General features: G+C 42.9%; 1 protein-coding gene across 1 annotated transcript in view; it reads right to left on the reverse strand.

The window, feature by feature from the left end:
* Positions 1 to 13,323, reverse strand: part of TM2D1 (TM2 domain containing 1) — a 728,199-nt gene that overhangs the window by 154,200 nt on the left and 560,676 nt on the right. Inside the window, exon 6 of the mRNA XM_044085534.1 lies at positions 12,426 to 12,557. Within this exon, the coding sequence (XP_043941469.1) occupies positions 12,453 to 12,557 (105 nt within the window). The 3' untranslated portion in view covers positions 12,426 to 12,452. The remainder of the gene's footprint in view (positions 1 to 12,425; positions 12,558 to 13,323) is intronic.

Genomic DNA, 13,323 nt, shown 5'->3' on the forward strand with positions numbered 1-13,323 from the left:
AATTTGGAAACAGAAGGCTGAGAAATCTTACAAATTCTCTAGATCAGCTTGACGTTTTCATCACACTTTTTCATCACTTCTAAAGCACAGGGGCCAAACACTAAATCTTTATCCAAAGTGAATTTAAAATTAGATTTTTATCATCATCTGGGAAGTTTTGAGAATGCAGCCATGACAACCTCCCCAATACAGTACTGCTGACCACAGCTCTAGAATAAGGATCAACAGAGTCATACACATATCATACACACACTGTAAACAATGAGTAGTGACCTGTGCAATAGAAGGAACAAAGTTATTTAAAGCAAATTTTTCCCCACAAGAAGAAACTGCACATCAAACATTCCTCATACTTGCACAATTAGTCAGAACAAAGTAATATATGAGCATAACAATTCAAAATTTTGAAAATCAAATTTCCGGAAGTATGCACTTTTTTCCCCCATATCTATCAATAATTTTCCCACCCTTATCAGAAAGAGTAGGATTGGAATTAACTAAGTACAAAAAACAAGAGAAGTTTCTTACACTGTTTTGAATTAACTAAGTACCTAGCAGCAGTCAGATCAACTAAATTTAAAAGACCAAGGAACTTCATACATTCTATTTGCCTTTTTAGGGACAGCTGACAGACTATTGGGAAAATTGCAGGCAGTAATACACACATTGTCTAAAGCAGACAGAAAGTACAGTTGTGTACACTTAACATAAATGTAGATGATCGAGTGTATTCACTGTTCCAGTAGTAATGATTGCAGGTTGTCCTCAGTCGGCCTAATTAAAGTCTTGGGTCCTGCGTCGGTTGCTGTCCCTTCTTCCATGACGTCACGTCGTCAGGGGTATAAAACATGCAGCTGACGCCATTACATCAGCTTTTCTTGCCCCAGATGTCAGGTGTCCCCAAAATGGGGAGCAAATAAAATTAAAATCACAAAAATATACCTCTAACCAAAAGCAAATACACCAAAAAGGATTTTAAGCATAGTAAAAGAATGTATTGGTATAATAAGAGAAAAACAGGGGGCTGGAGGGAGGGTAACTAGGACTGTAACAGTGAATACACTCGAACATCTACATTTATAGTAAGTGTACACATCTGTACTATGTTGTTTGTGTTTCACTGTTGCAGTCATTACATTTGGGTAGATTCCCAAAGCTATGGTTGGGAGGATGGATTTATACAGAATTAGGATCAGCTATAAGGCCCTGCAAGACAGCTGTGGCAAAGTCAGCTCTGGATTTAGAGAAAATTGGTAAATGATAATGCTTGGGGAAAGTATGTACTGAACTCCAGGTAGCAGCTTCTAGAATATCCCTGGTTCTGAACACCTCTGAGAAAGGCTGCAGAAGTAGATGCAGCCCTGGTGGAATGAGATCTGATTCCCAGGGGTATAGGTTTTCCATGGTGCTTATAGCAAAAATGAATGCAATGGCTTATCCATTTAGAAATGGTTTGCTTTGAAATAGCCTTCCCCCTCTGCCCCAGCAGCAAATGCCACTAGCAATTGTTCAGATTTTCTTCAAAATTTAATTCTGTCCAAGTAGAATCTAAGTTGTCTGTGCACGTCCAAGGAATGCAGAATCCGTTCCCCTTTGTTCTGTGGATTGGGATAGAAGGTTGGCAAATGAATGGACTGGTTAAGAGCCACACTGGAAGCCACCTTGGGCATGAAGGATGGGTTTTTCCTCAGAGATACCTTGCCCGCATGAAAGATGATGAAAGCCTCCACTGCCATAAGGGCCTGTAATTCAGATATCCTTCTAGCTGAAGTGATTGCTAAGAGGAAGGCTGTTTTCCAAGAAAGAAATTTTATGTCTGCAGTAGCAGCTGGCTGGAAAGGAGGTAAAGTGAGCTTTTCCAAAACAAAGTTAAGGTCCCAGGCAGGAGTAGGAGCTCTCCTGGGTGGTCTCAAGTTCTCTGCCCCTCCAAGATACTGCTTGAGCAGAGGATGAGAGAAGAGGGGTAGTTCTGTGTTATAGTGAGCTGAAATAGCTGAGGCGTGGGTTTTAATAGAGGAAAAAGAAAGGCCCTTGTGAAGCATCTCAGTTAAATATTGCAAAATCTGAGGTAAATTGGGCGCTGCTGTGCTCATCCCTAAAGATTGATTCCAGGCACAGAATCTTTTCCATTTGTCAGCATACGATTTTCTAGTACTAGGTCTTCCCACCTCCAAGATGACATCCATCACAGGTTTGCTGAGGGATGCTAACGGTGAATTTAAGTAATTAGCCAAGCTGCAAGGTTCAGTGTTGGGAGCTGAGGGTGCAGAATTTGGTTCTCCTGCTGAGACAGTAAGGAAGGTGTCTGAGGCAGGTGCCATGGAGATATTTATGACACACTGTGCAGGAGTGGGTACCAGTGTTGGTGTGGCCAGTCTGAAACAATCAAAATCATTTTTGTTTTTTCCTGTTTGACTTTTAGCAGAACTTTGGAGGGCAGAGGCAGAGGTGGAAAGGCGTAGAATGGTAGGTTTTTCTAGCTGAAGGACAGAGCATCCACTTTCCAGGCTTTTTTGTGAGGAGTCCTTGTGCAAAATTTATCCAAGTGGTAGTTGTGGGGGGAGGCAAATAGATCCATGTCTGGGCTCCCCCATTTGCTTGTCAATGTGTTGAAAATCCGTGGTTCCAGATTCCACTCGTCTAGGTCCATGAGATTTCTGCTTAGTCCATCTGCCAGTGCATTCAGTTTTCCTGGCAGGAATTGAGCTTGTAGTTGCACTTGGTGGCTCAAGGCTGTGTTCCACAATGCCACGGCTAATCTGCAGAGGGGGTAGGAATGTGTACCCCCCCCCACTTGTTTATGTACCACATAACCATGGTGTTGTCCGTCTTTACCATTAGTTGTCCTTGATGAATGTAGTCCTTGAAGGCTATCAGAGCATTCTGTACAGCTAGCATTTTGATTGATATGTAGGTGCATTTGATTTGAGTTCCATTTGCCCCGAATGCACTTCCCTGCCTGGTGAGCCCCCCATGCATAGTCTGTTGCATCTGTAGTTAGGGTTTGGGCGGCAGGGGGTAGTGTGAATGGCAGTCTCTTGTTTTGGTGGCAGGCCTCTGCCCACCATAGGAACTCCAGGCATAGGCAAGGTACGATAGGAATCATTGTTTCCAGGTTGTGACAATGTTGACTCTTTAGACTTTTTAAGTGCCACTGAAGTTTCCTCATATGCAGTCTTGCATATGGAATTAGAAGAATGCAGGAGGCCATGAACCCCAAGGCTTGCAGTATTTGTCTTGCAGATAGCAGGGTTTTTGCGGCAAGTTACCAAATGAATTTGCTTTTCTGGCATGAGGAAAGCCATCTGGGCAGCTGTATTCAAGCTTGCACCCAGGAATGTAATCTGTTGAGAGGGTACCAGTTGTGATTTCTTTTCGTTTATGGTGTACCCCAGACAAGTTAGAACCCTTTTTACAAACGCCAGATGATTTATAAGTACGGCCTGGTTTTCTGCCTGAATTAGACCGCCCAGGTATGGATATATTTGAATATTTCTTTGCCTGCAAAATGCAATTACTGGAGCCAGGCATTTTGTGAATACCCTGGGCGCAGTAGACAAGCCAAAGGGCAGTGCAGAGAACTGATAATGCAAGTAGCCTGCTTTGAAGCGTAGGTATCTTCTGCAAGATTCCCTGACTGGGATATGCAGGTAAGCTTCTTTTAAATCTAGAGTTGCCAACCAGGCATCTTTGCCTAGCATAGGAAGTAAAGTACAGTTTTGTACCTACCATAAATGTAGATGTTCGAGTGCTCATACAGATGCAGTCATAACAGATGGGTTATCCTGCCGTCAGGCGGGTCCTCGGTCGGCCGAATTCCAAAGTCTAGGTCCGGCGTCGGTTGTCATCGCTTCTTCCCTGACGTCAGTGCAGCAGGGGTATAAAAGAGGCAGCCGACGCCATATTCTTCAGTTTTTCTTGCCCCAGATGTCAGGTGCCCCCAGAAGGAAGGTAAACATAATGTTATGCAAAGATGCAATGTTGATAAATCACAAACAGTAGTTGCAAGCAAATACACCATAAAAAAATACCCCAAAAAGGTTCTATGAAAAGTGTTTGTTATAAGGCCTGTCCTAAGAGGGGATGGAGGGAGGGAAACCTGGACTGCAGCTGTATGAGCACTCGAACATCTACATTTATGGTAGGTACAAAACTGTACTATGTTCATCGTGCATACAGCTGCAGTCATAACAGAGGAGTAGAATCCCAAAGCTAAGTAAGGGTGGTAGGCACTAAGTGGTACTAGGAGGGGCTAGGATGCCCTGCAGGACTGCTGTGGCAAAGCCCGCTCTAGATTTTGAGTATAGTGGGAGGTGATAGTGCTTGGAGAAAGTGTGCACTGAACTCCAGGTGGCTGCTTCCAAAATGTCCTTGGTAGGGACCCCCCTGAGGAAGGCTGCAGAGGTAGCTGTGGCTCTGGTGGAGTGGGATCTGATGCATGCAGGCACAGTTTTTCCATGAAATGAGTAACAAAAGCGTATGCAGTGGGCTATCCATTTTGAAATTGTCTGTTTGGAAATAGCCTTTCCCTGAGCACCTGCTGCATAGGACACAAAGAGTTGCTCAGATTTCCTGAATGGCTTTGTTCTGTCCAAACAGTAACGAAGTTGTCTGTGAATGTCCAAGGAATGTAGTAGTCTTTCCCCTTTGTTTTGTGGACTAAAATAAGATAGATAAAAGGTAGGTAAGTGGATAGTCTGATTCAAAGCTACACTGGATACTACCTTTGGCATAAAGGTAGGGTTGGTTCGTAAGGAAACTCTGTCCTGATGGAAAATGATGAATGGTTGCACAGCCATGAGGGCCTGTAGCTCCGAAACCCTGCGTGCTGAGGTGATAGCCAGAAGAAAGGCTGTTTTCCATGACAAGTACTGTAACTCTGTTGAAGAAGCTGGCTCGAAGGGAGGAAGGGTCAGCTTTTCCAATATGAAGTTGAGGTCCCAAGCAGGGACTGGTGGTTTCCTTGGGGGTTTTATATTCTTTGCCCCTCTGAGGAACTGCCTTAAGAGAGGGTGAGAGAATAAAGGAGGATCTGTGTTTTATTGTGCAGAAATGGTTGAAGCGTGGATCTTGATGGAGAAGGAAAGTCCATTGTTTAACATCTCAGCTAGGTACTGTAAAATTTGAGGTATATTTATTACCCAAGGATTCTGTCCCTTTTCTTGATTCCAGGCACAAAATCGTTTCCATTTGGCGGAGTAGGCCTTTCTAGTAGAGGGTCTTCTGGCCTCCAAGATGACATCCTGCACCTCCTTGGAGAGGAGAAACTGTTGAGAAATCAAGGAATTCTCCATGCAGCTAGATTTAGAGTTTTGAGATTGTTGTGAAGGGTTTTGTAGTTGTGCTGGGACAACAGGAGAGGGAATAGAGGTAGGATCCATGGTGGGGAATGTGTCAGGCTCTTCAGGAGTGGATACCAGTGCTGTCTTGGCCAGTCTGGAGCAATGAGAATAATTTTTGGCCTCTCTGCTCTGGCTTTTAATAGAACTTTGGGCAGCAGAGGAAGAGGCGGGAAAGCATAGACTGTCAATGTTGCCCAATTGAAGGAAAGTGCGTCCACTTTCCAGGCCTGTGGATGATAGGTCATTGAACAAAATTTTTTCAACTGGCAATTTCTGTGGGTAGCAAAGAGATCCATGTCTGGCTGTCCCCATGCCTGAGTTATCTTTGTGAAAACTTGAGGATGCAACTTCCATTCGTGTGGATCTGTCATATTTCTGCTTAGGTCGTCTGCCATTGTGTTTTCCTTCCCTGGCAGGAATTGTGCCTGTAGTTGAATTTGCAATTCCAGTGCTGTGTTCCATAGGGTCATGGCTTGCCTGCACAGGGGGTATATGAATGAGTTCCCCCCTGTTTGTTTATGTACCACATCACTGTGGTGTTGTCTGTCCTTATCAATAGCTGGCCTGGATGCAGTAGGTCTTTGAAAGTCATAATAGCCTTTTGCATGGCTAGCCATTTCCTTTTGGTTGATGTGAAGGTGCTTCTCTTTTCCAGTCCATTTTCCCTGAATGCACTGATCTGTCATATGTGCTCCCCAGGCGTAGTCTGAGGCATCTGTTGTGATGATTTGAGTTGCACAGAAAGGAAGACCTGTGTTTCTTTGGCAAGCTTGAGTCCACCACAGAAATTCCTTTTGAAGGCATGGAATGAGTGGTATAATTGCTTCCAAGCTGTGGCTGTGTTGAGACCATAAGTTTTTCAGGTACCATTGAAGTTTCCTCATATGCAGCTTTGCACATGGGATTAGTAGGATGCAAGATGCCATGAATCCCAGAGCCTGCAGGACTTTCCTTGCAGTTAGCCTGGTGTAAGTTGCCATTTTTCTGAAGTACTGAGACAGTTGCCCTTGCTTGTCTGGCATGAGGTAGGCCATTTGGGTGGTTGTATCCAAGCTGGCACCCAGGAAAATTATTTGTTGAGAGGGTATTAGTTTTGATTTCTTTTTGTTGACTATGTATCCCAGGAAGTAACAGTTTTATTACAAACGCCAGGTGTTGCAGTAGTATGCCCTTGCTGTCCGCTTGGATCAGGCAGTCGTCCAGATATGGGTAGATTTGTATCCCTTGTAGTCTGCAGAAGGCGATTACTGATGCCAGGTATTTCGTAAACACTCTGGGTGCAGTAGATAAGCCAAAGGGCAATGCAGAGAATTGGTAATGGGTTGAACCTGCAAGAAATCTGAGGTATCTTCTGCAATCTTGTCTGATAGGGACATGCAGGTATGCCTCCTTGAGGTCCAATGTTACCAGCCAAGACTCCTTTGCCCAGCATGGGAAGAAGCTACTGTAATGTGAGCATCTTGAATTTTGGCACCTGTAGATAGGTGTTTAGGATGGATAGGTCTAAGATAGGTCTGCAATCTTTGTCTTTCCTTGGTACCAGGAATAGTCTGGAATAAAACCCTTGACCTTGTTCCTTTGCAGGTACCTCTTGAATTGCTTTCATGTCCATGAGAGCTGAAACTTGTTTTTGTGCCTCTGCCCTTTGATTTTGTGGCAGGTTTGGCATGCCTCTCATTTTTGGAAGGGTGTGAAAGTGGAACCTGTAGCCTCTGTCTATAATGTCCAGAATCCATTTGTCTTTTGTAACAATATGCCAATTTTTTGAGAATGTCAGTTTTCCGCCCAAAGGTGCTGCCATTAAAGCTTTGCTTGGCAGGTGTAGGGGGAAGTCATTGTGTCCGTTTTCTAAAAGACCGTGATCTATCTTCTGCACCTCTTGGGGTTGGTGCTTGCCACTGTCTGGCTCTGAAAGATCCTTGAGGTTGCCCTCTACCCCTTGGGTGCCTGTATCTGCCCCTTTGAGGTCTGTCCGTGGCTGGAAAGGACCAATTTTTTGAAGGCCAGTTTCTGCTGAAACGTGGAGGCTGTACCTGCAGGAAATCTTTCACTGTTTGCATTGATTTCGCTTTTTCCTCCATTTTCTTTAGCACCTCCTCAGCTTTAACACCAAACAATATATCTTTTTGAAGAGGTGCATCTAATAATTTAGCTTTGACATGATCTGGTAAGGTTTGCTCTTTGAGCCAAGCATGCCTACGTATAACAGACCCCGTAACAGCAGCTCTACATGAGGCCTCTAAAGCATCAAAACCACACTGCAAGGTATGTTTACCCACTTGCTCTGCACCATGCAACAAATCCTGCAACTCTTTTAAATCTGGTTGCTCTGGTTGTGTCATCTTGCTTTTCAGCTGAGATATCAAAAACTGTTGATACTTTAACATATGGAACTGACAGTTTAATGCCCTCATGGTTAAGGTGGCCGAGGTGTACACCTTTTTCCCCCACATTTCTAAAGATCTGGAATCTCTCTCTGAAGGTAATGGGTTTTTAGCAGTAGAGGCCTTAATTCCCTTGGGACCCTGTGAAATTGTTTCTGGGTCAGCAGTATGGCTTTTACATAGAAACTGGTGGGAGTCAGGAACCCGGTAATACCTGTCTGGTTTAACAGGAGCTAGAGGCAAAGAATCTGGATTAAGGCTGGCTTCTGTGTACACATCATACAATATATCTAAAACAGGAGGGATAGCCAGAGGCCTATGCTGGGGGAGCAGAAGAAATTCCCTGAGCCTTTTCTTGGAGTCTGAGTAATCTTGGCCTTCCCAATGAAAGTGTTCCCTCAAAGTATGCAGGGTTTCCCCAAAAGAGAAGTCCTCAGGGGGGGAGACCGAGGGAATAGACTCCTCTGCATCAGAGTCTTCGAATGGAGAATAGGCATAATCCTGGTCCTCCGATAGTTCTGAGGTAATAGAAGCTTGATCTGAGGAAGGTAGTCTTCCTCTAATCTGGGCCTTTTGTCAGAGGGGGGTTGAGAACCCCTGATAAGAGTAATCAAATCCTCAGCCATTTTAAGCATCTGTTTTTTAGGCATGGTGCCTTGAGAGGGGGTCTGAGGAACCTGTTTTTTGGTTTTCATGGCTGCTTTAGATTTAGTGAAGGCTTTAATAGAGAAGGAGGAAGGCCTGAAGACCCCTTGAGAAATGGCAGACCTGTCTAAATTCTGAGTTTCCCCCCCAGGAGTGGCATCGGGATCTGTAGTAGGAATGGGGGCCGAGGAGCCTGCGACCTCGGGTACTGAAGACACCGGTAATGCATTGTCATCGGTAGTCAGGGGCTGCGTAGGCGCCTCGCTCAGTACCGGAGAACCGGTAGTCGGCCTTAGCGTGGTTTCAGTAGGTGGTGCGGACCTCGTATGTCGGTCCTTATCTTTGCGTTTTTTGCTCAAAACTGGAGTCGGAGTATCCGACGACATAATATAATTAAATTTTTTGCCGAAAAAGTGAAGGGCGAACTCCGCCCGATGCTTAATAGTGCGTTTATTGAATCTAGCACAGAAACAGCAGGCCGAGACGTCGTGGTCTGGGCCTAAGCAAGGTATACAGAAAGAGTGGAAATCCTTATGCGGTATTTGCTTCCCACAAGAAATGCAATTATTAACTTTGTCTGACATCGGTCTGAGGCAAGAAAAGTTTCCAACGGGTACTTAGCTTTCAAGAAGACTTCGGCTGAAATACTTTCGTAAATCTCAGGAGCTGGCCGACCGGCACTTGCGAACTGCTTCTGCTTCGGGCACCGCGTGGCAAGAAAGACTGAAGAATATGGCATCGGCTACCTCTTTTATACCCCTGCCGCACTGACATCAGGGAAGAAGCGACGACAACCGACGCCGGACCTAGACTTTGGAATTCGGCCGACCGAGGACCCGAATGACAGCAGGATAACCCATCTGTTATGACTGCAGCTGTATGCGCGATGAACATCTGGTGAAGAGTCAGCATCTTGAATTTTGGAATGTGCAGAAGGGTGTTTAGAATAGACAGGTCCAGAACTGGATGCCATGATTTGTCTTTTCTGGGTACCAGAATAGCCCCCATGTTTAAGAGGGAAAGTACTTGTTTCTGAGCTTCTGTTCACTGATTTGGGGGCAGGTCTGGCCACCCGTTTGGTGTTGGCAAACTGTGGAAATGAAATCTGTATCCCTGGGACACTATATTTAAAACCCATTTGTCCAGGGTTATGAGTTCCCAGTTTTTTGCATGAAGAGCAATCTTTCCCCCCAAAGGGGCGGCTAAAAGGTAAGCGCTTGGTAATTTTAAAGGAAAGTCATTGAGACTGTTTACCATAGGGGGGTGTCTTACTTCCAGATTTGGATTGCTTTGGAAGCAAGAAAAAGTATCCCCAATGGGGTACTTAGCTTTAAGTTGAAGACTTTGTTTCTGAAACTCGAAAACGAAAATTTCAGGAGTCGGCCGACCGGCACTTGCAAACTGCTTCTGCTTCAGGCACCGCACGGCACGAAAGACTGATGTAATGGCGTCGGCTGCATGTTTTATAGCCCTGATGACCTAACATCATGGAAGAAGGGACAGCTACCGATGCAGGACCCAAAACTTTATTAAATCAGGCTGACTGAGGGCAACCTGCCAGCAGATTACCCGACTGTAATGACTGCAACAGTGAAACATGAAGAACATCAGGAGGAATGACTGCAGGATATGAAAAAGCTTTCTATAACAACTCATACTATTTTCTGCCGGACTGAGAAACCCCAGTGTTCTCCCACTGAAGACATGTTCTAGCAGTAGTCTTAGAAAAAGAGACCCCACCCCCCCAACAGGGGGAACCAGAAAAAAGAGCTCTCCTCTGAGCCGGAGTAAAAAACCCTGTATCCATCCCAGAGTCTTCCTGTCGAGATTCGGAATCTTGAATGTCTTCAGGAAAAGTGGAATCTTCTTTATTTTACCAGAAACTACTTTACAAGAAATAGCAATACCATGAATTAAACCCTGGGCTAGACCCAGTAAACTACTCCTAACCAAAGAAATTTGAGAAGTACAAACTTGCTTGGTTTTCTGCCTCTTTTGACAGGAAAAATTAGGCCAATCATGTTGCTAATGGCAGCAGCAGCTTTCCCAGGGATGGGCACAGCATTCTGACACAGCAGGGTTAACCCTAGTCCATAGTGACTGCAGGTGCAACACCAGAGGGATCCAGGGTAAAAAAAAAAAAAAAAAAAAAAAAGAGCGTCTGACAGAGCAATCTTCACCTACCTGCAGCTTTAGCAAATTGCTAGTCTACTGTTGTGATAAAGATTGTTTGCTTAATTTTGTCTTTTTGTGTCTAGAAGAAGACAGACCTTAGTATCGGTAGTCTGTTCCATGGTCAAGCTGAAAATTGTGTCCCATTCCTGGGGAAGACAAACAGCAAATGCCTGAACATTCTACCAAGTAAACAAAAGTTAATTTTTTTTTTTTTTTTTTTTTTACAAAAAACACAGTAAAAAGTGACTTATGCTATACTATGCCAGTCCCACATAATTAAACTAAATAAAAATGTGTTCAGTTACGTTTATACTGCTTTTAAAACTGACAGGAAAAACTAAAGCTCTGTTTTAAAGTATGTCAGTCTCAGTCAGTCAGTTAAAAGACAACACTCTCAGCTTTAAAATAACTTTCCTGAAGAGGATAATAGACAAAATAGCAACACAAATAAGAAAATGGAAGTTTTTTCCCCCAATGGGGACTTAACTACCTAGTAAAGTAAAAGCACAAGCGAACGGACGATTCTGAAAAGCTTCAGAACAGTATACTCTTCCGCAACAGTAAAGATCCGATGGGCTTTGTGCCCAAACTTGTCTTTTAATCAGCTCAGCTCAAGCTGCCTGACAGTTTCGGGATGTGGACGATTCCGTAAAGCTTTGGAAGATGGCCTGCTGTTATATCCTTTGCAGACTATAACCTATACAGCTAAATCGGCTGCAGATTTTTTTCTAAAAAGACCCTAGTTCCAGATCACATCTACGTCATTTGCCTTTTTTCTCATTTATTTCTCCATATGTTCTCAAACACATTTGGAGATCTAGACATCTCAACTGGTAGTACAATTAGATAGCATGCCAAAAAGCCCAAGCTAAAATTCAAGTACAACTTCTAAGAGTATGCAAAACAAAAATATTAATCTTCTATGCGACTGTAGCAAGAAAAGACATATTGCATCTCTAATAACTTCTCTATTTTTGCACTTATGTTTTGCAAGACAGAACAATCAAAGTGCTACTTTGAGTGAAGACAATGCCTTGGCACATGCTACTTTGAGACCACTTCTGGTAAATTCTGGCAAAGACAGTTGGTACACTTTTTCAGTGAAATGGCCAGTACTCTTTCCACAATCATTAATTTTAATGACACTGTTTTTTTTTAGCCTTTTTAAACTATTATACAAAACACAGAAGATATAAAGGATTACAAGGCCACAAACCGTTTACTTTTGCATATGAAAAAAACATATACTTCTTTAAAGATGCACTTAAATGTGGGTGTGTGTGTATTGGGGGGGGGTTCACCACCCAGTCCTTTAAATGCATTCCCTTTTTTCAATTTTTCACATTTTAGAGATGACCGTTAAGAGTTTTTTGTAACTTTCATCGTTTGAGCAGAACATCACAATAGGCAAGGCAAACACTAACAGTTGAAGCATAAGCAGAAAGAAAGCAACATGGGTATCTTTCTCCCGCTAACTCTGGCATTTGCATGCTAAAAGGACATCTGATACACAGATGAGAAGATGAAATAAACCTGCCAGTTGATCTCTCTATAAAATGAAAAACTAACTTGGATTATGTCCAATGCATGTAAATGGTGGATAAATATTACACATCTCACAGTAAGAATCAAAAATACACAGTATGATAGAAAGGGAACTGCGAGAGTAATGGAGAACCTTCTACTTTATGCACTGTCAAGCAGTGTGAGTGTACTCCACCAGGCTATATGGTTCCCATACTATACACAGCTCCTTTAAAGAGATTTCATCTGATCAGCAGATCCAGTAGTTAGTGCCACTGGAACTATCTACTGCAACAGCCTTCGTGAAACAAAATTCAAACATACTTCCAAAAAAACACAGCAAGAAATCACTTACTAGTTTCTGCATCTCTGGTCTTCAAAACTACATCTGGGTTTTTCTAAATGTTTCATTGGTAATGGAGAGTCTTGTAAGCCTCGCTCCATAATAGTCTATTATATAACTAGAGCCATCAGAAGGTCCAACAATCTAGAGAAAAATAAACAAAACATTACATGTGGGTGTAAGACACACTACAAAGTCTCACAAATATTGCTTTTGTTCAAGTAATTTTGTCAGACACTTCCTGAAAAGACAAACTGATCTTTTTATTTCCTGAACCAGCCTTAAATCTTTACCTACTCAGATTATTTGATCATTCTTTTCAATGACTCATTTCTTCTAAATACATTATTTTCGAATCTCCATGACACCTTCACCTGGTGCACCCACACTCTCCTAAAACTAATCCCTGTAACAGCTCATCTGGTTAGAAATTAGGAATCATAATGTGGTACACACTACAGTCATTTAAGTGCATGTTTCACGCTGTGTACCTTGGTGAACATCTCAAAGCAGAGGTGTATCTTGACCTCTGTATCCTGCTTGGCCAGAGATGCATTATTATTTGAACTTGACAGCAGGGCCACAGAAACAGCTTATTTTCTAACTTATTTATTTATTTATTTTACATTTGTTGACTGGGCTAGTCCGACTGGATATATTTCCATTTTCAGCAGAGGCCCGGGGAGAAAAGCTCCACATTTAAACAAAAAGGAAATACATTTTAAGCACAAAAAAATAAATCATAATACACATTATTACCTATTTCTAAAACAAGAAAAGTAAGAGTAAGAGCAGGGCAAGAGAAATGAAAGAAAGTTGTCAAAAGAAAGAAGAGGAAGTTGACAATCTAGGGAAAAAGTAACATCCAGATGAACATACTAGCATGTTTTAATTACTAATTTCTAATTAA

The sequence above is a fragment of the Protopterus annectens genome, chromosome 10.part0 (genome assembly GCF_019279795.1).
Source record: "Protopterus annectens isolate FY-2018-M chromosome 10.part0, PAN1.0, whole genome shotgun sequence".
Lineage (NCBI taxonomy): Eukaryota > Metazoa > Chordata > Ceratodontiformes > Protopteridae > Protopterus > Protopterus annectens.